General features: G+C 42.5%; 3 protein-coding genes across 3 annotated transcripts; 2 read left to right on the top strand and 1 right to left on the bottom strand.

Moving 5' to 3' along the window:
* Positions 1-9,411: 9,411 nt before the first annotated feature.
* Positions 9,412-9,986, top strand: LOC120020493 (transcription factor HES-5-like). The gene is made up of 2 exons (XM_038964198.1): positions 9,412-9,474; positions 9,588-9,986. The coding sequence occupies exons 1-2, from the start codon at positions 9,412-9,414 to the stop codon at positions 9,984-9,986; spliced, it is 462 nt and encodes a 153-aa protein (XP_038820126.1).
* A 5,555-nt stretch (positions 9,987-15,541) lies between these two features.
* Positions 15,542-16,119, bottom strand: LOC120020484 (transcription factor HES-5-like). The gene is made up of 2 exons (XM_038964187.1): positions 16,057-16,119; positions 15,542-15,943 (listed from the first exon to the last, which is right to left on the bottom strand). Exons 1-2 carry the CDS (start codon positions 16,117-16,119, stop codon positions 15,542-15,544), a joined length of 465 nt encoding a protein of 154 aa, XP_038820115.1.
* Positions 16,120-24,153: 8,034 nt separating this feature from the next.
* On the top strand, positions 24,154-24,760 carry LOC120020473 (transcription factor HES-5-like). Its single transcript, XM_038964175.1, has 2 exons — positions 24,154-24,207; positions 24,323-24,760. The coding sequence occupies exons 1-2, from the start codon at positions 24,154-24,156 to the stop codon at positions 24,758-24,760; spliced, it is 492 nt and encodes a 163-aa protein (XP_038820103.1).
* The last annotated feature ends 247 nt before the right edge of the window (positions 24,761-25,007 follow it).

The following is a 25,007-nucleotide window of genomic DNA, read 5'->3' as shown; positions in this document are numbered from 1 at the left end:
ATGTTGGCTGGATTCACAAGATGTGTACCTTTCATATGCTGTATTGGACTTGTTAATGTGTGAAAGTTAAATATTTAAAAAATATATATTTTGAATTTCGCGCCCTGCACTTGAGCTGGCTGTTGTCATAAGTGTACCGACGTCGGGCTTGCAGCCATAAGAAACGTCTTGTTGTGACTGAGAACATTTTTTAAATAAAAATGTAATTGAATAATCCATTTTTGTTGTTTTATTTGAAATAATAACCTTTATGTTTTATGAAACGTGTCATGTTGATCATGATAAACAATAACTTGAATGGTTCTCCATGAGGATTTTTAACCAAAAATAGGTTTTATATCATCAAACTGTTTGTGATTGTCTGTATGACTCATCTGCTTTAAGCTCAAACCATATAGGAAAACGTTTTGTTACCACGACATTCTTCTCGTGATAAGGTAATATTGAAAAGTTATTGAGTATGTATCAGTCTGAGTATTTATCCATCATGAGTATTTACCCCAAAATGATAGAATTTGCTTTATGTGAATGTTATTCTGATCATTTCAGTGAAGATATTGCAGAGAAATGTGTGTTCTCTCAATGTAAAACCTCTTGTTAATTTTAAACAATTATCTTGTCTTTCATAAAGACTGTAAATGTGTTTCCTGTACTCTGTTGGAGTATCATAAGAACTTGGACAATTCTCCAAGACGTGTTGTGATGTTTAATCATGTGTCTATTCACCTTGAGGTGATTTCTCATTGAGTCAATTTGAATAAACCAAAAATCAGGTAGATCAATGTTAGCCTACCTACATAATTATGTTGAAAGTCATTCCACCATTGACAGTGTGTAACTTGAGTCACTGTGATAACAGTGAAAGACATGCTACACGATATTACGAATATCATTTAAATAAAATAATCAGGAATGTTTAATAAGTGGTATCAATTACAACATGTAAAAATAATCATTGCTGAACTTGAAATGAAAAGTAATATACAGCAAAACAGAGTATAAAGCCTTTATAAAATGCTAAATAACTATAAAATTGCTTTGAAGTGTATTCATCATACACTGTAGACAATTTCATGGGTACATTAAAACAAGATATACTTTTGTTAGTGGATTCGTGTATTTCAACGACACTCGTTGCTGAAAGGTGTATTTAAAAAATACATTTAAAAAAGAGCACACAGCCACGCAATCTCCATTGACAAACACTGAAGAGCTCAATGACTTTCAACATGGCACCACCATAGGATGCCACGTTTCCAACAAGTCAGTTTGTCAAATTAAAGCCTTGCTAGAGCTGCCCCGGTCAACTGTAAGTGCTGTTATTGTGAGGTGGAAAGGTCTATGAGCAACAATGGCTCAGCCGCAAAGTAGTAGGCCCCACAAGCTCACAGAACGGGACCACCAAGTGCTGAAGCGCGTAGTGCATAAAAATCGTCTGTCCTCGGTTGCAACACTCGCTACCAAGTTCCAAACTGCCTCCGGAAGCAACTTCAGCCCAATAACTGTTCTTCGGGAGCTTCATCAAATTGGTTTACATGGCTGAGCTGTTGAACACAGGCTTAAAATTGCCATGCGCAAAGCCAAGCATCGGCTGAAGTGGTATAAAGCTTGCTGCTATTGGACTCTGGAGCAGTGATGAATCATGCTTCACCATCTGGCAGTCCAGCGGATGAATCTGGGTTTGGTGGATGCTAGGAAAATGCTACCTGCTCAAATCCATAGTGCCAACTGTAAAGTTTGGTGGAGGAGGAATAATGGTCTGGGGCTGTTTTTCATGGTTCGGAATAGGCCCCTTAGTTCCAGTGAAGGGGAATCAACGCTACAGCATACAATGACATTATATACAATTCTGTGCTTCCAACTTCGTGGCAACAGTTTGGGGAAGACCCTTTCCTGTTTCAGAATGACAATGCCCTTGTGCACAAAGCGAGATCCATACAGAAATGGTTTGTAGAGATCGGTGTGGAAGAACTTGACTGGTCTGCACAGAGCCCTGACCTCAACCCCATCGAACAACTTTGGGATGAATTGGAACGCAGACCGCAAGCCAGGCCTAATTGCCCAACATTAGTGCCCGACCTCACTAATGCTCGTGGCTGAATGGAGGCTGTTATTGCAGCAAAGGGGGAATTAATGTTCATGATTTTGGAATGATGCTTCAACAAGTAGGTGTCCATATACATTTGGTCATGTAGTGTATGTGCAAATCTTGCACAACTGGCGATAAAAATACAAAAATAACATAATCATGCCACAAAGACAATATGCATTGGTTGTTAGCCTGAGGCGCAAATCTGATCCAAAATGTTGAGATACTTTCCCCCGTCTTGCGGTCATTGTCAGTATTACCACGGTCTCCACAGAGAGCCTTGGGATCGCGGTGATGATGATCTCGATGTTGACCGCTTGGCAGGGCTTTGCTTGGACGGTGGTGTTCTCTGGAGCACCTAGAACCGTTTGATCTCCCCTCATTCTGCCGCCTGCAGGGACACGTGAAGGGACAGCTGCCGGAGGGTCTCCTGCAGACACTGGGAGAATCCCTGAGAGTAGCTGGGTGAAACACCCGCAGTGGTTGTCTCCTATAGGAATCTCACTGCCATCTCTAAAATATCGGCTTTCTCCAGTTTGGATGCGGGCTGCCGATATTGCTGGCCACACATCTGTCCACTGTGGAAAAGTGTCCTCAGCTGCTCTAGATTAGTCTCTCCGAAAATTCTCCACAATTACTTTCCTTATCTAAAGGAAGGAAACAGAACATGATTAGGCTATTACTCGTGATAAACTTCGATAAGCACAAACTTTCTGAAATTGAATATTAGCCTATACTTACCTAATTGTTGGATGAACAGAACGAGTTCAACATAAGTATTACTTTCAGCAAAAGTAGCCATGGCAGTTACCTGGGAACTGTAGAGTGGATATTCTTTAATGAGCTCTCACAAAGCGTATCCGCACAGCTCTTCAGCAACTCAACCTAGATAAGTCTGTGTTGAGTCTGAAGACTCAGTATTTATACCATGCGCTGCCTACTTAATTGCGTGGACTTTTAACACCTGAGACTTTCCCCCACACTCGACAGGCAACCGTAGAGCCAACGATCTGCAATACAATTTTATATTTGATGACATCCCCCATCTGCCATGTGAGTCACGCCGTTGGAAAGAACATAAACATGTGGGTTAATCACACCTTACAGAACAGCATGAGCTTGGTTTTAGGCGATTTCTGAATTGAATCAAAGTCATGCTGAAGTTCACGAATGGCCTGCTGCACCAAGGTGGCACAGGAATACAATGGAGATGAATGTTACAAGTATTAACAGTGTTTCCTATGTCATTAATATACAAGGTGAACAATAAATGGACCAAAAATAAAACTCTGAGGAGCACCTTTTTGAATCTCAAGAAATTCAGATTTAACCCCATCTGTCAAGATGGCCTGAGTTCTGTTGCAAAGATATCTGAAACCATAAACAGCCTGTATATCCCAGACCTACCTTGATAACTTCTTCAGCAAAACAGAATGATCAGCATCAAATGTCTTTGACAGGTCAATAAACAACATAGCACAGCTCTTTTTAGAAACCAAGGCTTGGACAAGATCATTAACTAACGTGGTTGCTGTGGTAGTACTATGCCCAGGCCTAAACCCTGATTGATAATTGTATTTTTAATATAAACCAGATAAAGAGGAACAAAGTTGTAAATTAACCAATGATTCAAGAATCTTAGCTAAACAATGTAGTCTTGAAATGAGGCGATTATCAGGTAGGAAGGTAAGACCCAGATGCAGACCACGTCAAATTAACGATAGTTTTAATGATCCAATAGGGGCAGGCAATAGACAGGCAGGGGTCAGTAAACCAGAGGTGAGGCAACAGTACCGGACGGCAGGCAGGCTCAGGGTAAGCGGTCAAAAAAAAAAAAGAGGACAAAAATCCAGCAGGGAAAAAGGTGCAGGTCAGTAGGCAGGCAGAGTGGTCAGGCAGAGTGGTCAGGCAGGCAGGCTCAGTGAGGACAGGCTCAGAACCAGGAGGACAATGAAAAGAGCAACTGGGACTAACAAATATATATCATTTTTTAATATATATTTTTAAACACTTTAACGCCGCACCGCTGAGAAACAAATCACTTGTTGACTTGACAAACAAGACCAACTGGCACAGACAGACAGAAAACACAGGTATAAATATACAGGCGCTAATGGGGAAGATGGGAAACACCTGGAGGGGGTGGAGACAATCACAAAGACAGCTGAAACAGATCAGGGTGTGACAGCGATAGTTGCCAAGATCATTTGTATCCCCACCTTTATGGAGTAGCAGCACATATGCATATTTTCATGCTTTTGGAATACTTCCTGATAACAATGTTAAATTAAAAATGTGGGCTACTGAACCAGCAATAAAGGGAGCTGCACACTTAAGCAGACCAGGCTCCAAATGATCAGCCACTGTGGATTTTGCTGTTGTCTCATGTTAGCAAAGCATCCAGGACTTCTTAATCTCAGAATTTCCGAAAAGAAAACTCCTGACCAGCATTTTCAGTACCGTTCAAATGATTTTTAACTTCAACATCAAAACTATTCTTTTCAAGAGCTGGCTTTGAAATACATTCAAATATATAGCCCACAGAGATAAAATGGTGAATAAATGCTTTAATGATATCCATTTAGTCAGTAATAGGGCCAGAATCTAAATTCATTTATTGGGGGAAAGAAGAGGAGACACAACCCTTCAGTGATGTAACAGCTTTCCGAAATGTAGCTGGGTTCCCTGTATATTCAGATAGTGTATTAACATAATCAGATTTTGCTTTTTTAAATAGTTTTCCACGCAGATTTCTCAATTGCCTGAAAGACTGCCAGTCTGGGCCTCAGTCTGTGAATCTACCTTTGGCGCAGGCAGCATCTCTGTTGTTCATGACTTCAGATAGCTCTGGACTGAACCAAGGCCTATTTTTATTTCTCAGATTTTTAAAGGGAGCATGTTTATCTACAGTACAATGCAAGTGAAAACATTTGAGAAGTGGTTCAGAGCCAGCCATGGGTTAGGTATAGATGCAATACAATCAAGGTTACCAAAATAAAGGGCCCCAAAAAAATGCCTGTTCATTGAAATTTTTAAAAATCCCCTTGTTGATAAAACGAGGTTTAGATCTAGGCATCCGTATATCCCTGACACATACAATGGGACAGTGGTCAATAATATCCCAAGTAAATACCCCACTCCCAGCATATTTCTCTGGAGTATTTGTAAATAAGAGGTCAATCAAAGTCAATTTCGTAGGGTCCTTTAAGTTTGGACGAGTAGGCTTTGTAATCAGTTGGGTCAAATTTAGATTAGTACAAAAATCCTTTAAACAGTCAGCATCCTGCGTTCCCCATGCAATATTAAAATCTCCAGCGATTAACACCTCTGGGGCAGTAAAAATGGCAATTAAATCTGTGCGTTTGTTTAGTACACACTTCTTGGCGGAGTGTGGAAGATAGATTCCTACAACTGTTACTTTTGAGATTGAACCCACCTGAAGACTTAAAGCCAACAATTCAAATTGTTTAGGACTGGAGGGAGCCTTTAACAGAGACACAGAAAGAAGATTATTTGTGTAGCAACACCACCACCTTTGCCTTTCCTGTCAGCCCTTAACACATTGTAACCATTCATAGCAACCTCAGAGTCCAGAGTTTTATCAGTTAATCAGGTTTCAGATCAAATAAAATAAAATAAAATAGCAGGGTCTGCCTGAGAGAACCAGATCTTGACATTATCCATTTTAGGTAATAAACTATGAACTTTAAGAATTTAAAAATGTCAATCCTTTTCTGAATTTACAATCACACAAAGTTTGAGTACAAGTCAGATTACTTTGAGATTTCAGAACAACAGGAGACTCAAAGATTGGTTTATACCTATTAGGAAAAGAAAACAAAGTAGGAATAGCAATGACATTTCTCTGGTTAGCACCATTAGGCATGTCACCACTTTCAGACAGTGGCGGATTTAGGCATAGGCGACATGGGCAGCTGCCAAGGGCAACATCTTGCCGGGGGTGGCATGGGGCGCCCGCACAATTATTATTAAAAAAAATATAGATATATAGATATATAAAACCCAGCAAAAAAGAACATCCTCTCACTGTCAACTGTGTTTATTTTCAGCAAACTTAGCATGTGTACCTCCCGGGTGGCGCAGTGGTCTAGTGCACTGCATCACAGCGCTAGCTGTGCCACCAGAGATTCTGGGTTCGCGCCCAGGCTCTGTCGCAGCCGGCCGCGACCGGGAGGCCCGTGGGGCGACGCACAATTGGCCTAGCGTCGTCCGGGTTAGGGAGGGTTTGGCCGGTAGGGATATCCTTGTCTCATCGTGCACCAGCGACTCCTGTGGCGGGCTGGGCGCAGTGCGCGCTAACCAAGGTCGCCAGGTGCACAGTGTTTCCTCCGACACATTGGTGCGGCTGGCTTCCGGGTTGGATGCGCGCTGTGTTAAGAAGCAGTGCTGCTTGGTTGGGTTGTGTTTCGGAGGACGCATGGCTTTCGACCTTCGTCTCTCCCGAGCCCGTACGGGAGTTGTAGCGATGAGACAAGATAGTAACTACTAACACAATTGGATACCACGAAATTGGGGAGAAAAAAGGGGGTAAAATTAAAGAAAATATATATATATAAAAACTTAGCATGTGTAAATATTTGTATGAACATAAGATTCAACAACTGAGACATAAACTGAACAAGTTCCACAGACATGTGACTAACAGAAATTGAATAATGTGTCCCTGAACAAAGGGGGGTCAAAATCAAAAGTAACAGACTTGCCAGTTCTTGTTGTGAGATGTTACCCCACTCTTCCACTAAGGCACCTGCAAGTTCCCGGACATTTCTGGGGGGAATGGCCCTAGCACTCACCCTCTGATCCAACAGGTCCCAGATGTGCTCAATGGGATTGCGATCCGGGCTCTTCGCTGGCCATGGCAGAACACTGACATTCCTGTCTTGCAGGAAATCATGCACAGAACGAGCAGTGTCAGGATGATGTCAGGATGAGCCTGCAGGAAGGGTACCACATGAGGGAGGAGGATGTCTTCCCTGTAACGCACAGCGTTGAGATTGCCTGCAATGACAACAAGCTCAGTCCGATTATGCTGTGACACACCGCCCCAGACCATGACGGACTCTTCACCTACAAATTGATCCCGCTCCAGACAGGCCTCTGTGTAATGCTCATTCCTTCGATGATAAACGCGAATCCGACCATCACCCCTGGTGAGACAAAACCACGACTCGTCAGTGAAGAGCACTTCGTGCCAGTCCTGTCTGGTCCATCGACGGTGGGTTTGTGCCCATAGGTGACGTTGTTGCCGGTGATGTCTGGTGAGGACCTGCCTTACAACAGCCCTACAAGCCCTCAATCCAGCCTCTCGCAGGCTATTGAGGACAGTCTGAGCACTGATGGAGGGATTGTGCATTCCTGGTGTAACTCGGGCAGTTGTTGTTGCAATCCTGTACCCCAGGTGTGATGTTCGGATGTACCGATCCTGTGCAAGTGTTGTTACACGTGGTCTGCCACTGCGAGGATGATAAGCTGTCCGTCCTGTCTCCCTGTAGCGCTGTCTTAGGCGTCTCACAGTACGGACATGGCAATTTATTGCCTTAGCCACATTTGCAGTCCTCATGCCTCCTTGCAGCATGCCTAAGGCACGTTCAAGCAGATGAGCAGAGACCCTGGGCATCTTTCTTATAGTGTTTTTCAGAGTCAGTAGAAAGGCCTCTTTAGTGTCGGAAGTTTTCATAACTGTGACCTTAATTGCCTACCGTCTGTAAGCTGTTAGTGTTCAACAGGTGCATGTTCATTAATTGTTTATGGTTCATTGAACAAGCATGGGAAACAGTGTTTAAACCCTTTACAATGAAGATCTGTGAAGTTATTTGGATTTTTACGTATTATCAGGGGGAGTTTTTACTCCTTTTTACTCCTCACAGGGGGAGTTCACCCTGTGAGCCATACAAGCTAGAACCGCCACTGCTTTCAAATACAACATGTGGAACTCTCACAGTGACCAAAGAGGAGATGCTAAAAACTGACTTACATGTAATTCTAATATTGTCCTCACATCAATTTAGTTGACCAAGAGCCTTTCCAATGTTTGATGACAATAGCCGGGAGCCATTTACACCCAGGTTAATTGCGCCTTCCACAAAGTAGCCAGGCCTATTCCAGAAAAACTCAACAATTTTGACGAAGGACATGCCCAAGTCCTTGGTCAGACGCATTAACCACTGGTGAAGAGACTAAAGACAGCTAAAACACTCAGGATAACTGGGATGAAGCATTATGGAGATGATGAAACATAATACATGACAGCTATCTGGATTTCTTTATCCAACATTATTTTCCAATTTGTTTATGCGTTAAAAAAAAGATATATATATACAATTTAATTTAGAAAATCATAATCATCTCTGTAGTGTGATTATTCTGTGCATATCTGCCTTGTGAAGTGTGCTGTGTCTTATCTTTTTTAGTTTTTTAGTTTATTTTAACCTTAATTTAAGCAGGTCGGCCAGTTGAGAATAAGTTATCATTTACAACTGCAATCTGTCCAAGATAAAGCAAAGCAGTGCAACAAAAAAACAACAACACAGAGTTACACATGGGATAAATAAAAGTACAGTCAATAACACAATAGAAAAATATGTATACAGTGTGTGCAAATGGAGTAAGGAGGTAAGGAAATAAATAGGCCATGGTAGCGAAGTAATTACAATTGAGCTAATTAACACTGGAGTGATAGATGTGCAGATGATGATGTGCAAGTAGAAATACTGGTGTGCAAAAGAGCAAAAAAGTAAATAAAAACAATATTGGGATGAGGTAGGTAGTTGGATGGGCTATTTACAGATGGGCTATTTACAGCTGCAGCGATCGGTAAGCTGCTCAGATAGCTGATGCTTAAAGTTAGTGAGGGAGATATATGTCTCCAACTTCAGCAATATTTGCAATTCGTTCCAATCATTGGCAGCAGAGAACTGGAAGGAAAGAAAGGGTCCCTTAACAAGGGTCCCTTAGGGTCCCTTATCAAGTCTACCATTTTGACCCAGTCCCCATCTGCAGAAGCCTGATAGAGAATGTTCCTAGGTAATACAAGTGTAACGACCTGCTTGTGTTCAGTCTGTGCCTCTGATATCTGCAGTACCATTCCTTTGTTGGCCAGTTAACCATGAGATAATTGATGCCTCTCTCATTGTTGTGTTCGCCTCGCCCACTGACCTCGGAGTGTGGGAAAGCTAATCCAGCCTGGGACTCATGGTTTTGTAATGATAATGTCCTCTTATAAATAGGGGAGTGGGCTACTCTCTCAGCTCACAACTCACTCAACTTCCTCAGAGAAGCACACACACTCTCTCTCTACCCGAATGGCTCCTACCTACATCAGCGACTCTGCCAACACCATGCTCTCTGCTAAAGACAAGCATAAAGTAAGTATTATTTATAACATATGTTTGTGTCATTGTTTACTATTGAATCATTTTCTTCTTGATTTGAACATTAAGGACATAGAACTAACTGAATGCCCTCTTTTCTTCATCAGCTAAGGAAACCAGTGGAGAAGATGTGTAGAGACCGCATCAACACCTGCATAGAGCAGCTCAAGACCCTGCTGGAGAGGGAGTTCCACAAACAGGACCCCAACACCAAGCTGGAGAAGGCTGACATCCTGGAGATGACAGTGGGGTTCCTGAAGCAGAAGCTGCAGCCTCAGAGCCCAGTCCCCCAGAGGGCCCACAGTGAGGGCTACTCCCAGTGCTGGAGGGAGACCCTGCACTTCCTGTCTTCCAGCTCCATGAAGGACATGATGCTTCAGAACCTCCAGAGAGCTGGCCAGGACGTCTGCCCCTCCTCGCCACTCTCCTCCCAATATCAACACCACAGCCAGGGCCCAGTGAAGCAGGCCACCAGTGGTCACAAAACAGTCTGGAGGCCCTGGTAGAGACAAACTATTTAACAAACTGGATGGGTGTTTACCGTCTTTCATGCTGTAGGAAATCTCTATTTCCAATTGTAATATCTACTTAGGTCCTTTATGAAGGATAGTGAACATCATATGACAAGCGTTATAGTTTGTTGTCTCCTGTATGGAGCTGTCTGTAAAAAAGGCTTCTATGAATCTGCTTTGTGAGTAGACGTAGGGAATACTTTTTCTGTCATGTGGCATATGACTCCTATGGAGTCGACTCAAGTATTGATTTGTGTGTGATTCTGTGATGAATATAGAATCAATAGCTACATATTTATTGGAGATTACTTCTCATGTTTAAGTGTTCTTAAAGGGAAATCAGATTATGTTACCTTTTGTAAAGGAACTGATTGCACATAATGCATATTGAAACATTTGTATTTTACATTTTTACAGTGGATGTGTGTAGACTTTGTATTTTGACATTGTTGGTGTTTAACCTAAACTGGATGCACAAGTGGATATCAAACCAAAATAAACAATGATATTGACAATGCATATTGGCAGGCTGCTATTGATTATTTTATCGCCACTGAAGTCTGAAGTCTCTCTCTCTATGTCTTTTGCTCTCTCTCTCTCTATTTATATCTGTCTATCTATGTCTTTTTCTCTCTGTCTCTCACACTGTGCCACACACAAATCATGTATTCTAAATCTCAGAATCTACTGTCTTCATGAGTCTAATGGCAACAGTTTTAACAAAAGCGCAGTCTTTAGTTTGTAGCTCTAAATTATAGTTAATGTGTTTTATTATTTATTAATTTGGATGTGTTGACAATATGTTGACATTGCTGGTATGACACCCCGGATAAGAGAGCATTAAATGCATAACCATATAATAATATATTGTCACGACTTCCGCCGAAGTCGCTCCCTCTCCTTGTTCGGGCGACGTTCGGCGGTCAACGTCACCGGCCTTCTAGCCATCACCGATCCACTTTTCATTTTCCATTTGTTTTGTCTTTGTTTTCTACACACCTGGTTTCAATTCCCCTCATTACATGTTCATTATTTAACCCTCTGGTTTCCCCCATGTTTGGGTGCGTGTTTGTTTTATTGTTAGGCTGTATCTTACGGCTGGTATTATTGTTACCGGGTTTTGTTGTTACGCCCGTTTATTCGTGGTACAGGTATTTTTTTATACATTTATATACATTTTTATACATTTATACATTTTTTTCCTGTTTTGTACTGTTTTCTTGAATTAAATACCTTGTCCACACATCTCAGCTCTCCTGCGCCTGACTCCTTTCACCAGTTACCCACAGCCTTGACATATATGGACAATGCATTCGGAAAGTATTCAGACCCCTTCACTTTTTCCCTCATCAATCTACACACAATACCCCATAATGATAAAGCAAAAACATGTTTTTAGAATTTTTTTCAAATGTATCAAGTAAAAAAAACGGAAATATAACATTTACATAAGTATTCAAACCTTTTTCTCAGTACTTTGTTGAAGCACCTTCGGCAGCGATTACAGCCTCAAGTCTTCTTGGGTGTGACGCTACAAGCTTGGCACACCTGTATTTGGGAAGTTTCTCCCATTCTTCTCTGCAGATCCTCTCAAGCTCTGTCAGGTTGGATGGGGAGTGGTGCTGAACAGCTATGTTCAGGTCTCTCAAGAGATGTTCGATTGGGTTCAAGTCTGGGCTCCTGCGTTGTGTTGGCTGTGTGCTTAGGGCCGCTGTCCTATTGGAAGGTGAACCTTCGCCCCAGTCTGAGGTCATGAACGCTCTGGAGCAGGTTTTTATCAACCATCTCTCTGTACTTTGCTCCGTTCATCTTTCCCTTGATCCTGACTAGTCTCCCAGTCCCTGCCACTGAAAAACATCCCCACAGCATGATTGCTTCACTGTAGGGATGCTGCCAGGTTTCCTCTGGACGTGGCGCTTGGCATTCAGTCCAGAGTTCAATCTTGGTTTCATCAGACCAGAGAATATTGTTTCTCATGGTCTGAGAGTTCTTTAGGTGCCTTTTGGCAAACTCCAAGTGGGTTGCCATGTGCCTTTTACGGTGAAATGGTTTCCATCTGGCCACTCTACCATAAAGGCCTGATTGGTGGAGTGCTGCAGAGATGGTTGTCCTTCTGGAAGGTTCTCCTATCTCCACAGAGGAACTCTGGAGCTCTGTCAGAGTGACCATCGGGTTCTTGGTCACCTCCCTGACCAAGGCCCTTCTCCACCGATTGCTCAGGTTGGCCAGGTGGCCAGCTCTAGGAAGAGTCTTGGTGGTTCCAAACTTCTTCCATTTAAGAATGATGGAGGCCACTGTGTTCTCGGGGACTTTCAATGCTGCAGGAATTTGTTGGTACTCTTCCCCAGATCTGTGCCTCTACAAAATCCTGTCTCAAAGCTCTACGGACAATTCATTCGACATCATGGCTTGGTTTTGCTCTAACATGCACTGTCAACTGTGGGACCTCATATAGACAGGTGTGTGCCTTTCCAAATCATGTCCAATCAAATGCATTTACCACAGGTGGACTCCAATCAAGTTGTAGAAACATCTCAAGGATGATCAATGGAAACAGGATGCACCTGAGCTCAATTTCGAGTCTCATAGCAAAGGGTCTGAATACTTTTGTAAATAAGGTATTTCTGTAGTTTTTTGTAATAAATGTGCAAACACATTCACTTTGTCATTATGGGGTATTGTGTGTAGATTGATGAGAAAAAATAGATATTTAGTCAATTTTAGAATAAGGCTGTAACGTAACAAAATGTGGAAAAAGTGAAGGGGTCTGAAAACTTTCTGAATGCACTGTATATACAGGCATGATTCGAATGAGAACGTGAGTGTTTGTGCACATGCATGTGTAAGTGTGTGTGTGTGTGTGTGTGTGTGTGTGTGTGTGTGTGTGTGTGTGTGTGTGTGTGTGTGTGTGTGTGTGTGTGTGTGTGTGTGTGTGTGTGTGTGTGTGTGTGTGTGTGTGTGTGTGTGTGTGTGTGTCCAACGTGCTTCTCTTGGGGTTTGTATGTTAAGCCCTAGGCTAACGTTGGGCAGTCGACTCCGTCAGCTCTGGTTTCATCAAACAGCTGATGATCCAGGGCGCAGCCTGCCTGCCTGCCGGGCTGTGTAACTGTGTGGCACGTCTCTCCTGTGTGGGGCCTACCTCTCCTCGGCTTTCCCACACTCCCGTTTCATTATCCCCTTTCATTGAAGGGACAAAGGAAGTGTGCCGCCCTAAATTATCCTCTCGGCATGAATGTGAGAATCCTGATCCCCCGTCCACTTCCTGCCGCTCCCCTTCAAACCAGCTTATTCATTTAATCATCATGTCCTTCTTCAACATTAAACACAAGTGACTATCGTATTTAAAAATATATATATTGGTTGTACAAATTTCATGAACAATTTATGAAACTAGCATGCATTTATGCTTCAATTTAATTAATTAATACATTTTATTCAAACTAATATGAATTTAAATGTATATTATATTGTTTTGCTTAAGTATATTACACATGCATTTATGAACCTGTTCTGTAATCTATCGGTGTGTACAAAATAAAGTCTGAATTCATTTATATGACTAGATCATTTATTTACTTAGTGACACAACAGTGCTGTGAGGGGTAAGCCTTGCTTTGAAGACATTGTGAATGTTAGTATGTATATGACAGGATGCGCCTGTGCCTGTAGCCAGGCCTTGCTGTCTGGCGCCGTGGGAAACCTATCTTATCTGCCTGACTCAAGCAGGTGTCAGTCTGGAGGGTAAGTCTGCTCCCAGGTGATAGATTAAAGTCTACACACCTTGAGCACACACACGACTACCACCATTGCACACTCCCTCTTCTAGCCTCACTGACTGCTTCCCCACCCATAGCCCATGCACGGACTCTCTCTCACTCTTTGTCATGCACATACGCACACACACTCAATCACATTGACACTCACACACTAAGTCATTGATGTTATCTATTGTCCCAATCAGGGCTGTTAATGGTTGAGGAGTGTGGGAAAGCATGGCGAGCTCCAGACCTACACAGTCAGATGCAGACCCTGTGGTACACCAACTAAGCCACTCCCTGGATCATTGACCTCTACAAAGTATTCAGGACAAGCAGTTCCATCACCAACACATACTGTATGTCTCAGGACAAATATACACTAATAAATATGTTACGATGCTTTTATATCTTTATTCAGACCTCTTGATTATTCCAATTACTGTACATCACTTCCAATTAATTTTACCTTTGTTAAACTAGGCAAGTCAGTTCAGAACAAATTCTTATTTTCAATGACAGCCTAGGAACAGTTCAGTGGCAGAATGACAGATTTTTACCTTGTCAGCTCAGGGATTCAATCTTGCAATCTTTCGGTTACTAGTCCAACGCTCTAATCACTAGGCTACCTGACACCCCAATAAGATCTCTCGAATATGTTCATGTAAAAGTCAAGATAAACTATATGCAAGATTTCCAGGTTGATGTCGAGATGTAGATCACTATATTCTGTCAGGCAGCTATTTTTAAAACTTACATTTGAAAATAAGTGCCCCACACAGCAATGCAGAAGTGTCCAAGAGCTTCAATGTAATGGGCTAGATAGGGAATTCCATTAAAGTAATTGTGACCATACAACTTAGGTTTAAGGCATTATTTGGACAATTTAGTGAAAGATTATTTAAAAAATCTTTTTTTTTTTACATACAGTATCATCCTTCCTTTATTTTTTCACCAATCAGAAGTGAGGCTTTTCTCTGCCCAGTAGACACATTGCACTGATAAACACGATAATAAATCCTCATGTGCTGATGTGTACAGATGCCTGCACTTCTAACTACAGTATTTACCAGTACACTGCCTGTTTGCGTTATCTGTCATTTCCTGTTTACTTCAACTTCAGTTAAATTTGTTACATTCCATCTTCCCTCTACGTTGTTTTTTCTACATTATGTCCCATTATCCCCCGGTTAATTACAGCTCCTTTAGAAACACACAAACACAGTATGGTTACTTTCCAAAACATTAATTGGAATCCTTTTTGGATGCATGTTCACTTTATCAACTGAGAGTGAAAGACACACAGTGTCAACAATACATTTCACAGCACAACAGTGCCTATGGTGGAACAACAACGTCCCAAAAAGCCTTTACAAAAGGCATATCAAAGCATTTGTAAATACCCTTCAATAGGGCAGTACATACAATATGGTTAACGCAAGATTTCAGTTGGCTAAGCAACCATAAATGAAAATATATAACCTTAACAAATCATCTTCAAAGAAAATGAAAGGACTAAAGGACACATTGGTGCATCAAGGGAGCACAAAATGCATACACGCGTAAACATACACATGTAAAATATTAAACATATTCTTCATTATAAAGTGATACAAATATGTTTTTCAGCTTCTTCTCTGAGAGAGAATAATAATCACATCAGTAGAAATCATTTCATATATAGCAAGAAAATAATATAATTTCAATATAACATTTGGAAATGTATTTCCTACAGCAAGAAAGATAGTAAACACCCATCCAGTTTGTGAGATAGAGAGTCTCCAAGTAGTGGTTCTACCAGGGCCTCCACACTGTTTTGTGACCACTGGTGGCCTGCTTCACTGGGCCCTGGCTGTGGTGTTGATATTGGGAGGAGAGTGGCGAGGAGGGGCAGACGTCCTGGCCAGCTCTCTGGAGGTTCTGAAGCATCATGTCCTTCATGGAGCTGGAAGACAGGAAGTGCAGGGTCTCCCTCCAGCACTGGGAGTAGCCCTCACTGTGGGCCCTCTGGGGGACTGGGCTCTGAGGCTGCAGCTTCTGCTTCAGGAACCCCACCGTCATCTCCAGGATGTCAGCCTTCTCCAGCTTGGTGTTGGGGTCCTGTTTGTGGAACTCCCTCTCCAGCAGGGTCTTGAGCTGCTCTATGCAGGTGTTGATGCGGTCTCTACGCATCTTCTCCACAACTGGTTTCCTTAGCTGATGAAGAAAAGAGGGCATTCAGTTAGTTCTATGTCCTTAAAGTTCAAATCATGAAGAAAATGATTCAATAGTAAACAATGACACAAACATATGTTATAAATAATATTTACTTTATGCTTGTCTTTAGCAGAGAGCATGGTGTTGGCAGAGTCGCTGGTGTAGGTAGGAGCCATTCGGGTAGAGAGAGAGTGTGTGTGCTTCTCTGAGGAAGTTGAGTGAGTTGTGAGCTGAGAGAGTAGCCCACTCCCCTATTTATAAGAGGACATTATCATTACAAAACCATGAGTCCCAGGCTGGATTAGCTTTCCCACACTCCGAGGTCAGTGGGCGAGGCGAACACAACAATGGGAGAGGCATCAATTATCTCATGGTTAACTGGCCAACAAAGGAATGGTACTGCAGATATCAGAGGCACAGACTGAACACAAGCAGGGTGTCACACTCTTATTACCTGGGAACATTCTCTATAAGACCTTTGCAGATGGGGACTGAGTCAGACAGTAGACTTGATAAGGGACCCTCAAGGCATATAAACTCAGCAAAAAAAGAAACGGCCCTTTTTCAGGACCCTGTCTTTCAAAGATAATAAGTAAAAATCCAAATAACTTTACAGATCTTCATTGTAAAGGGTTTAAAAACTGTTTCCCATGCTTGTTCAATGAACCATAAGCAATTAATGAACATGCAGCTGTGGAACGGTGGTTAAAACACTAACAGCTTACAGACATTAGGCAATTAAGGTCACAGTTATGAAAACTTAGGACACTAAAGAAGCCTTTCTACTGACTCTGAAAAAACCCAAAAGAAAGATGCTCAGGGTCCCTGCTCATCTGTGTGAACGTGCCTTAGGCATGATGCAAGGAGGCATGAAGACTGCAGATGTGGCCAGGGCAATAAATTGCAATGTCCGTACTGTGAGACGCCTAAGACAGCACTACAGGGAGACAGGACAGACAGCTGATCGTCCTCGCAGTGGTAGACCACGTGTAACAACACCTGCACAGGATTGGTACATCCGAACATCACATCTGCGGGACAGGTACAGGATGGAAACAACAACTGCCGGAGTTACACCAGAAACGCACAATCCCTCCATCAGTGCTATGACTGCTATGACTGTCACCTATAGGCACAAACCCACCGTCGCTGGACCAGACAGGACTGGCAAAAAAGTGCTCTTCACTGACGAGTCGCGGTTTTGTCTCACCAGGGGTGATGGTCGGATTTGCGTTTATCGTCGAAGGAATGAGCGTTACACCGAGGCCTGTACTCTGGAGCGGGATCAATTTGTAGGTGGAGGGTCCATCATGGTCTGGGGCGGTGTGTCACAGCATAATCGGACTGAGCTTGTTGTCATTGCAGACAATCTCAACGCTGTGAGTTACAGGGAAGACATCCTCCTCCCTCATGTGGTACCCTTCCTGCAGGCTCATCCTGACATGACCCTCCAGCATGACAATGCCACCATACTGCTCATTCTGTGCGTGATTTCCTGCAAGACAGGAATGTCAGTGTTCTGCCATGGCCAGTGAAGAGCCCGGATCTCAATCCCATTGAGCACATCTGGGACCTGTTGGATCGGAGGTTGAGGGCTAGGGCCATTCCCCCTAGAAATGTCTGGGAACTTGCAAGTGCCTTGGTGGAAGAGTGGGGTAACATCTCACAGCAAGAACTGGCAAGTCTGGTGCAGTCCATGAGGAGGAGATGCACTACAGTACTTAATGAGCTGGTGGCCACACCAGATACTGACTGTTACTTTTGATTTTGACCCCCCTTTGTTCAGGGACACATTATTCAATTTTTGTTAGTCACATGTCTGTGGAACTTGTTCAGTTTATGTCTCAGTTGTTGAATCTTGTTATGTTCATACAAATATTTACACATGTTAAGTTTGCTGAAAATAAATGCAGTTGACAGTGAGAAGACGTTTTTTCTGAGTTTAGATATTGCCCACATTGCAGAAATAAATGTTAACCTATTAAGGAGACAATTACTATATATCAGAACACATAGTGGTAATTGAAATCAACATTAGTTTAAAATAGATCAAATTGATTGTACTGCAATATTATGATAATAATGTAATTGTGCTATATCAATTAAATAATGTATCTCCCCTGACATAACTGATTTACCATTAACATCTTCTCTGTCTTTCACATGTACAAACAGAAAGCATGAGAAAGGTACACAGGGAGAGAGGGGGGAGAGAGAGAGGGAGAGAAACATTCCCATTGTTGATGCCAATTAATACAATTATCCAGCGCCCTCTGGGAAGGCACACTTCTATTGTTGGACACCTTGCCCCCCTGCACTCAGCCCCCACAGAAAATATCTAATAAATGAGAGTGTGGGAAAGCAGGACAGGATCCTACTCACACATCCTCCGATCATTAGAGCACACCCCACTGCCCCTCCATCCACCGCCCCCTCGCCCCCCTCTAGAGACACCCTTTCAACATGCTGCCCAGATCAGAGGCACCACTGAGCCAGGGTGAGCGCGTGTTCCCCTCTAACGCCCTCGTTCACATGCCCTGGCCTATGTGTGTGCACACTTACCTCCCACTGATTACACCTCTCCTCTTTTCATCTCCTCTGGCCTCACATACATGGAACCTGCAGTCAAACATCTGCTCCCACTGAAGCCTCCCAACATTACAATATAGTGAACATCACGCAGGTTAGCGTTTTTCGTCATGGAGGCAGCTCTGCAGTGGTCACTAGCTAGCACAGTCATAAAGTAATACAATCTTAACCACACTGTTTACCCTAATGCCTAACCCCAACATAAAATTAATGTTTTTGTTTCCATTAATTTTTACAATATAGACAATGTTGACTTTGCAGCTGGCCTATCTAAGGAGGAATCACTCAGTTCTGCCTTCAGAACAAGATTCATGACAATAAAAATCAACCTGCAAACATCACACATCATTTCAGAGGCTATTACTAAATAGTGTTTCTCCTATCGTTCCTGAATAAGTCAATAGAATTTGTATATGTCTACATACTTCAATAACTTACTAGACACTTGACTCAAATGGTTGCTCTAAAATAAATGGACAAAATGTTTTAGTTTTTTGTCAATGCTTGATGTGCCTTATAAATAGCCATGCTAATATGTGTGTAAAGAGGCAGATGGCAAGGGTCTTTTTGGAGGGAAATCCTCTCTGGTCTGTCTTTTCTTATCTCTTTAAAGATGGGGCGGCAGGTAGCCTAGTGGTTAGACCGTTGGGCCAGTAACTGAAAGGTTGCTGGTCCCTGGTAGGCTGTCATTGTAAAAATAGTTTGTTCTTAACTGACTTGTCTAGTTAAATAAAGGTTAAATAAATAAATAATTTAAGACACATTTCTAAGAAGTGAGACATGACTATGCAGTTGAAAACCCATCATTTGAGTATGAACACATTCCAATGTGTACATTCCATCTATTCAGGAAGAAAAAGTGATGGCTTCATTATGAGCCCCTCCACACACACACACACACACACACACACACACACACACACACACACACACACACACACACACACACACACACACACACACACACACACACACACACACACACACACACACACACACACACACACACACACACACACAAACATGCACACACGCCAAACAGTCTCCATGGCTTTGAATCCAGATGCCTCTGTGTTCAGCCAAAGCCCTCTCCCTCTCCAGTGAGGAATGTGTGAGAGCTCAGACCTGCCCCTCTTTCCCACACTTAAGCCCCCATTCAGGGCTGTGGCCACCACTGATCCATACACCCTCATTATGCCTGGACCTCAATAGACCATCTGGACCTCTGCTGAGGCAGCCCAGGCCTCTCACAAACTCCACACACCTAGAGGAAGTAACAGGTAGATCATACTGGAATAAAAAATAATAAGACTTGCGACTGCTATCATGATATGAAGCCAATGAAATGTTAGCTGTTTGTTATTTGTTAAGTCATATAATGGAATAAACACATGAACATACAGTAAATACACAATCCAATGATACCTTCAAAATATTGAACCTGTCACGCCCTGACCGTAGAGAGCTTTTTATGTCTCTATTTTGGTTTGGTCAGGGTGTGATTTGGGTGGGCATTCTATGTTCATTTTCTATGTTTTGTATTTCTTTGTTGTTTGGCCGGTGTGGTTCTCAATCAGAGGCAGCTGTCTATCGTTGTCTCTGATTGAGAACTATACTTAGGTAGCTTTTTCCCACATGGTTTTTGTGGGTAGTTATTTTCTGTTTAGCTGTTTTGTTTGCCTGACAGAACTGTTCGATTTCGTTCTCCTGTTTGTTGTTTTTGTTCGATTGTTTTTTTGGATTAAATCATGAACACTTTAAACGCTGCACCTTGGTCCACTCTTCCTTCAGCCCACGAGAAGCGTTACAGAACCTGTATACTCCAGGTCAAGTTAATGGAAATAACCTTCTGTGGTACATTGCAGAGCTAGAGGAAGATATGTATTATGTTTGTGTGTGTTAATACCTCTTAAAACTGGCCACCAACACACTGCCCCAGTGACAATACTAAAAGAGGCCTTGATTAAGACAGAAGGCGTACATTTGACAATACCACAATTTCCCGCTTCAAGTGGCTTTGTCCGCTGCACGCATTTACTGTGAATGTCATGTCCATGGAATGCCATAGACCGGCGCACACATCAAGGGGGATTTCTCTGGTATAAAGAGAGGTCAGGCATTTCCCAGGTTCCCTGTGTGGTTCAAGTCACAAGGATACCCCCCTACTTGATGAGGCGCGTGACGCCAATCACCTGCCCCTCTCTTTGTGAGAGAGCTGTGCCCTTGTAGGGGCACCCAGAGTCAAAGCCTGGTTCAGCAAAACAGCCAGGAATGCATTGTGCCCTTTTACATGGCCCAGTTTGGCGAGAGAGAAAGAGGGATACATCTGGGAGACGCAAGGCTGGTTAAGACAATTTCACAATCTCCAGTAATCCTGAAGATAAAAAAAATACACAGAAACAGGGTGAATAAAAAAATGGCTGGAGTGCTGTCCATTTAATTTTTATAAAAGATCTAAGAGGATTCAGCGGCACCCTACTATTTTTGAAGTAGACAGGCTATTGATTCAGCATGTTGTTTTCTAGCTACATTATCCTATACAGTATAGGCATACATACACACTTAAGGCCATGATACATTGGCAATTTTTTTAGGCAATGTTGTTGAGCAATGTTGCCAGCAATTGTTGCTGCACACTTTTCCCATTGAAAATAAACAAGTATTTATTATCTGGGGAATTTTGTGGACGTTAACAATAACAATGAAAATTGCATTGAAATTCTAACATTCCACAGTTGTTGCACAACCGGACTGATGCCCTAAGAGCCACTTTAAAGCGAATTTATGCTTGATCCGAAAATTTGGTCAGAGGTGCAGTATGGATGGTGTGTCACAATTGCGGAGCCTCCTGAGGCATACAGAAGCCAAAATCAGCTCCGTACCGCATCGCTGTGCGCCACCCACATTTTGTAAAAATGCGGAGGGCTCCATATAGCTCCACATTGACATGATTGGTTGATGGTAGGTGAGGGCAAGGGGTCCTGTATAAACACAAACTCACTTCCTTGACAACTTCCTTCACAGCAACTCTGCTCAACAGCTCTGTGCTGCTCCTCGAAGTGCAAGAAGTATGAATGCCCTGACTTCTGCAGAGGCCATATCCCCGTAAATGCTGTACGGCTAATTTAGACATCAGATTGACCATGCAGCATCTTTTATGCTTGATCTGAAAATGTGGTCAGAGGGTGTGACGCAACTGTGGAGGTTCTGGATCCATGCAGAGGCCAAATTGAGCTCTGTACTGCGTAGCCGTACGCCTCCTAAATTTTGTAACAGTGCTTGCTGTTTGGGGTTTTAGGCTGGGTTTCTGTATAGCACTTTGTGATATTGGCTGGTGTAAAAAGGGCTTTATAAATACATTTGATTGATATAGCTCGGCTTAGACATTAATTGGTTGATGGTAGGTGGGGGCGGGAGGTCCTATATAAACACAAATTCACTTCCTTGACAACTTCCTTCACAACAGCTCTGCTCAACAGCTCTGAGAAAGATGTATGAATGCCCTTACGTCAGCAAAGGCTGTACACTACATGACCAAAAGTATGTGGACACCAGCTCGTCGAACCTCATTCCAAAATCATGGGCATTAATTTGGAGTTGCTCCCTCCTTTGCTGCTATAACAGCCTCCACTCTTCTGGGAAGGCTTTCCACTAGATGTTGGAACAGTGTGTTCTCCTGGCATCCTCCAAACCCAAATTCGTCCGTCGGACTGCCAGATGGTGAAGCGTGATTCATCACTCCAGAGAACGCATTTCCACTGCTCAAGAGTTCAGAGTTCAATGGCGGCCAGCCGACGCTTGTCATTGCACATGGTCGTTTTAGGCTTGTGTGCAGCTGCTCGGCCATGGAACCCCATTTCATGAAGCTGCCGGCGAACAGTTCTTGTGTTGACGTTGCCTCCAGAGGCAGTTTGGAACTGTCCCATTCTGTGAGCTTGTGTGGCCTACCACTTCGCGGCTGAGCCATTATTGCTCCTAGAAGTTTCCACTTCACAATAACAGCACTTACAGTTGACCGGGGCAGCTCTAGCAGGGTAGAAATGTTACGAACTGACTTGTTGGAAAGGTGGCATCCTACTGTATGAAGGTGCCACGTTGAATGTCACTGAGCTCTTCAGTAAGGCCATTCTACAGCCAATGTTTGTCTATGGAGATTGCATGGCGGTGTGCTCGATTTTATACGCCTATCTGCAATGGATGTGGTTGAAATAGCCAAATCCACTAATTTGAAGGGGTGTCTACATACTTTTGTATTTATTTATTTTATCTTTATTTAACTAGGCAAGTCAGTTAAGAACAACTTCTTATTTACAATGACAGCATACCCCGGCCAAACCTTCCCCTAACCTGGATGACGCTGGGCCAATTGTGCGCCGCCCTATGGGATAGATGACATAATATAATTTAAAAGTATACATTAAGGTGTCTGTAACATAATAAATGTGACAAAAATGAATGTAGACATTGATAAATGCATTTCTATAGCTTCCAAAATATGTTTTACAATGGTGGGGGAGTGCCAAGATGGCGGCACGGTGGCTTCAACACAGTGCCCCCAAAAAGTATTCTAGTGGATTTATAATAATTTGGGGGGAAACAGGTCTTGTAAAGTTCACGCGAGCTGACAGAGGTTTCCCGCGCACAGAAGCCAGCTGCTCCTCTCTTCAAAAACTAATCCTGTAGACTGTGTTGTTCCAACTTTCCCACAGCACACTTTCAACAGAGCAACAATGGAAGTGTGCCTTTCTCAATACCGCATTACTCACGGTCCTCAATGAGGCATCTAATTCCCAAGGGGCCATATGGAAAAATATTACGTTGATACATTGTTGACCGATTGCTGAAAAAAAAATGAACTAAGAGAAAATAGTAGTTTACAAAGGTTCGCATAGGCTATCAGACTGTTTCTGTATATCCTATGTCGAAAATATCCTTACAGTGACAACAGACATATAATAATAGTAACAATAATAACAATAACAACAATAAGATGAAGAACAATAATAATAGTTTTAGAATAACATAATTATAATCCTATATTTATTATAATACTGTTGTGATTATTTGTATTATAATACAGTAGTAGGCCTTATAAGAGTTGCTATTAGAATCCTAATAATATGAGCATTTGAAATATTTTGTAAGGTTGAATGAATTCATCAAAATAACTGATTTATCAAAAAAAATTGCGCGAGAAAGCAGTAAGGCCTCTAGATACTGAATAATCTTCTGGAAGACCATTCATTATTCAGGACTTGTTTTCCCGCCTTTTGGTCTGAGTCTTTCATGAGAATGGTGCAACATCTTGGAATGCAGTTGCAAGCAACAGAGTCAACTACTTCACAGCACTCTTTTATTGCACACTCCACCTGTTCCCTTGGGACACACTCATTGTCCTGAGGCAATAGACAGTCAATTTAGCATGAAGTAATTGAAGACCCTTCATTGTACTGTCTGCGTTCCTGATTGGCCAGGAAGTGTGTGAAACTCCTGTCAAACTGAGACCCACACGGGTATACAGTGTGAGGAGTGTATAAATACAGAAGCCCTGTCGAGATGGGCTAATCACAGTTCTAAAATCCGACGACTATCTACCAAGAACAAACAACTGACCGACAGCAATGGCTCCTGTCAATATTTTCGACATGGTGATGACCACGAAAGATAAAATCAAAGTAAGTACAAATAGGCTACCTCTATCTTCATCAATTTAATACGTTATTGTTTGAATTTTAACATGATTTAAAAAAAAAATGCAATTAAACTAATCAGATCCTTTATTTTCTCCAGCTTAGAAAACCAGTGGTGGAAAAGATGCGCCGAGACCGCATTAACAGCAGCATCGAACAGCTCAAGACACTCCTCAAAACCGAACTTCAAGCACACCAACCCAACTCGAAACTGGAAAAGGCTGACATTCTCGAGACAGCTGTGGTTTACCTGAAAGACAACAGCATGCGCCCTGCTGCTTCATTCAACGTAGCGTCACCTGTCCAAAGCTACGCGGAGGGATTCACCCGCTGCCTGGAGGAGACGCTGCGCTTCCTCTCAGCGAAAAAAAAACAGCCGACTGGCTCACAACAGAAGCTTCTCAATCACTTCCATCGGGCTCAGAAACTCGGTGATAGAGTCGTGCTGAGTCCAAACCGCGCAACGGTCCCTCACAACAGCAGCACTCCGAAACGTGTCACCCCAGGTGGAAGGGGGCCTCTGTGGAGACCCTGGTGATGCTCATAGCCTATTTGGAGACGTTCAGTTATGAAACTTTCGATGTCAAAACCAGAGAACATTTTGGTCTAGCACGACCCAGTATGCTCTCTTCTTGTTGGAAATTATTCTTCCCTATACAATTTTATCTTTTGTTCGTAAAATATAAAATTACTGTTAATCTTCTGTGTAGAATTGTAATATCCTCTATTGTGCATGTATAATTAACTTTACAATTGCGAAGTAAAATGTTTTTACATATTGTAAA

This window comes from Salvelinus namaycush, chromosome 2 (assembly GCF_016432855.1).
Source record: "Salvelinus namaycush isolate Seneca chromosome 2, SaNama_1.0, whole genome shotgun sequence".
Lineage (NCBI taxonomy): Eukaryota > Metazoa > Chordata > Actinopteri > Salmoniformes > Salmonidae > Salvelinus > Salvelinus namaycush.
Note: the sequence above shows the minus strand (reverse complement) of the source record. Positions and strands in the feature narration are given on the sequence as shown.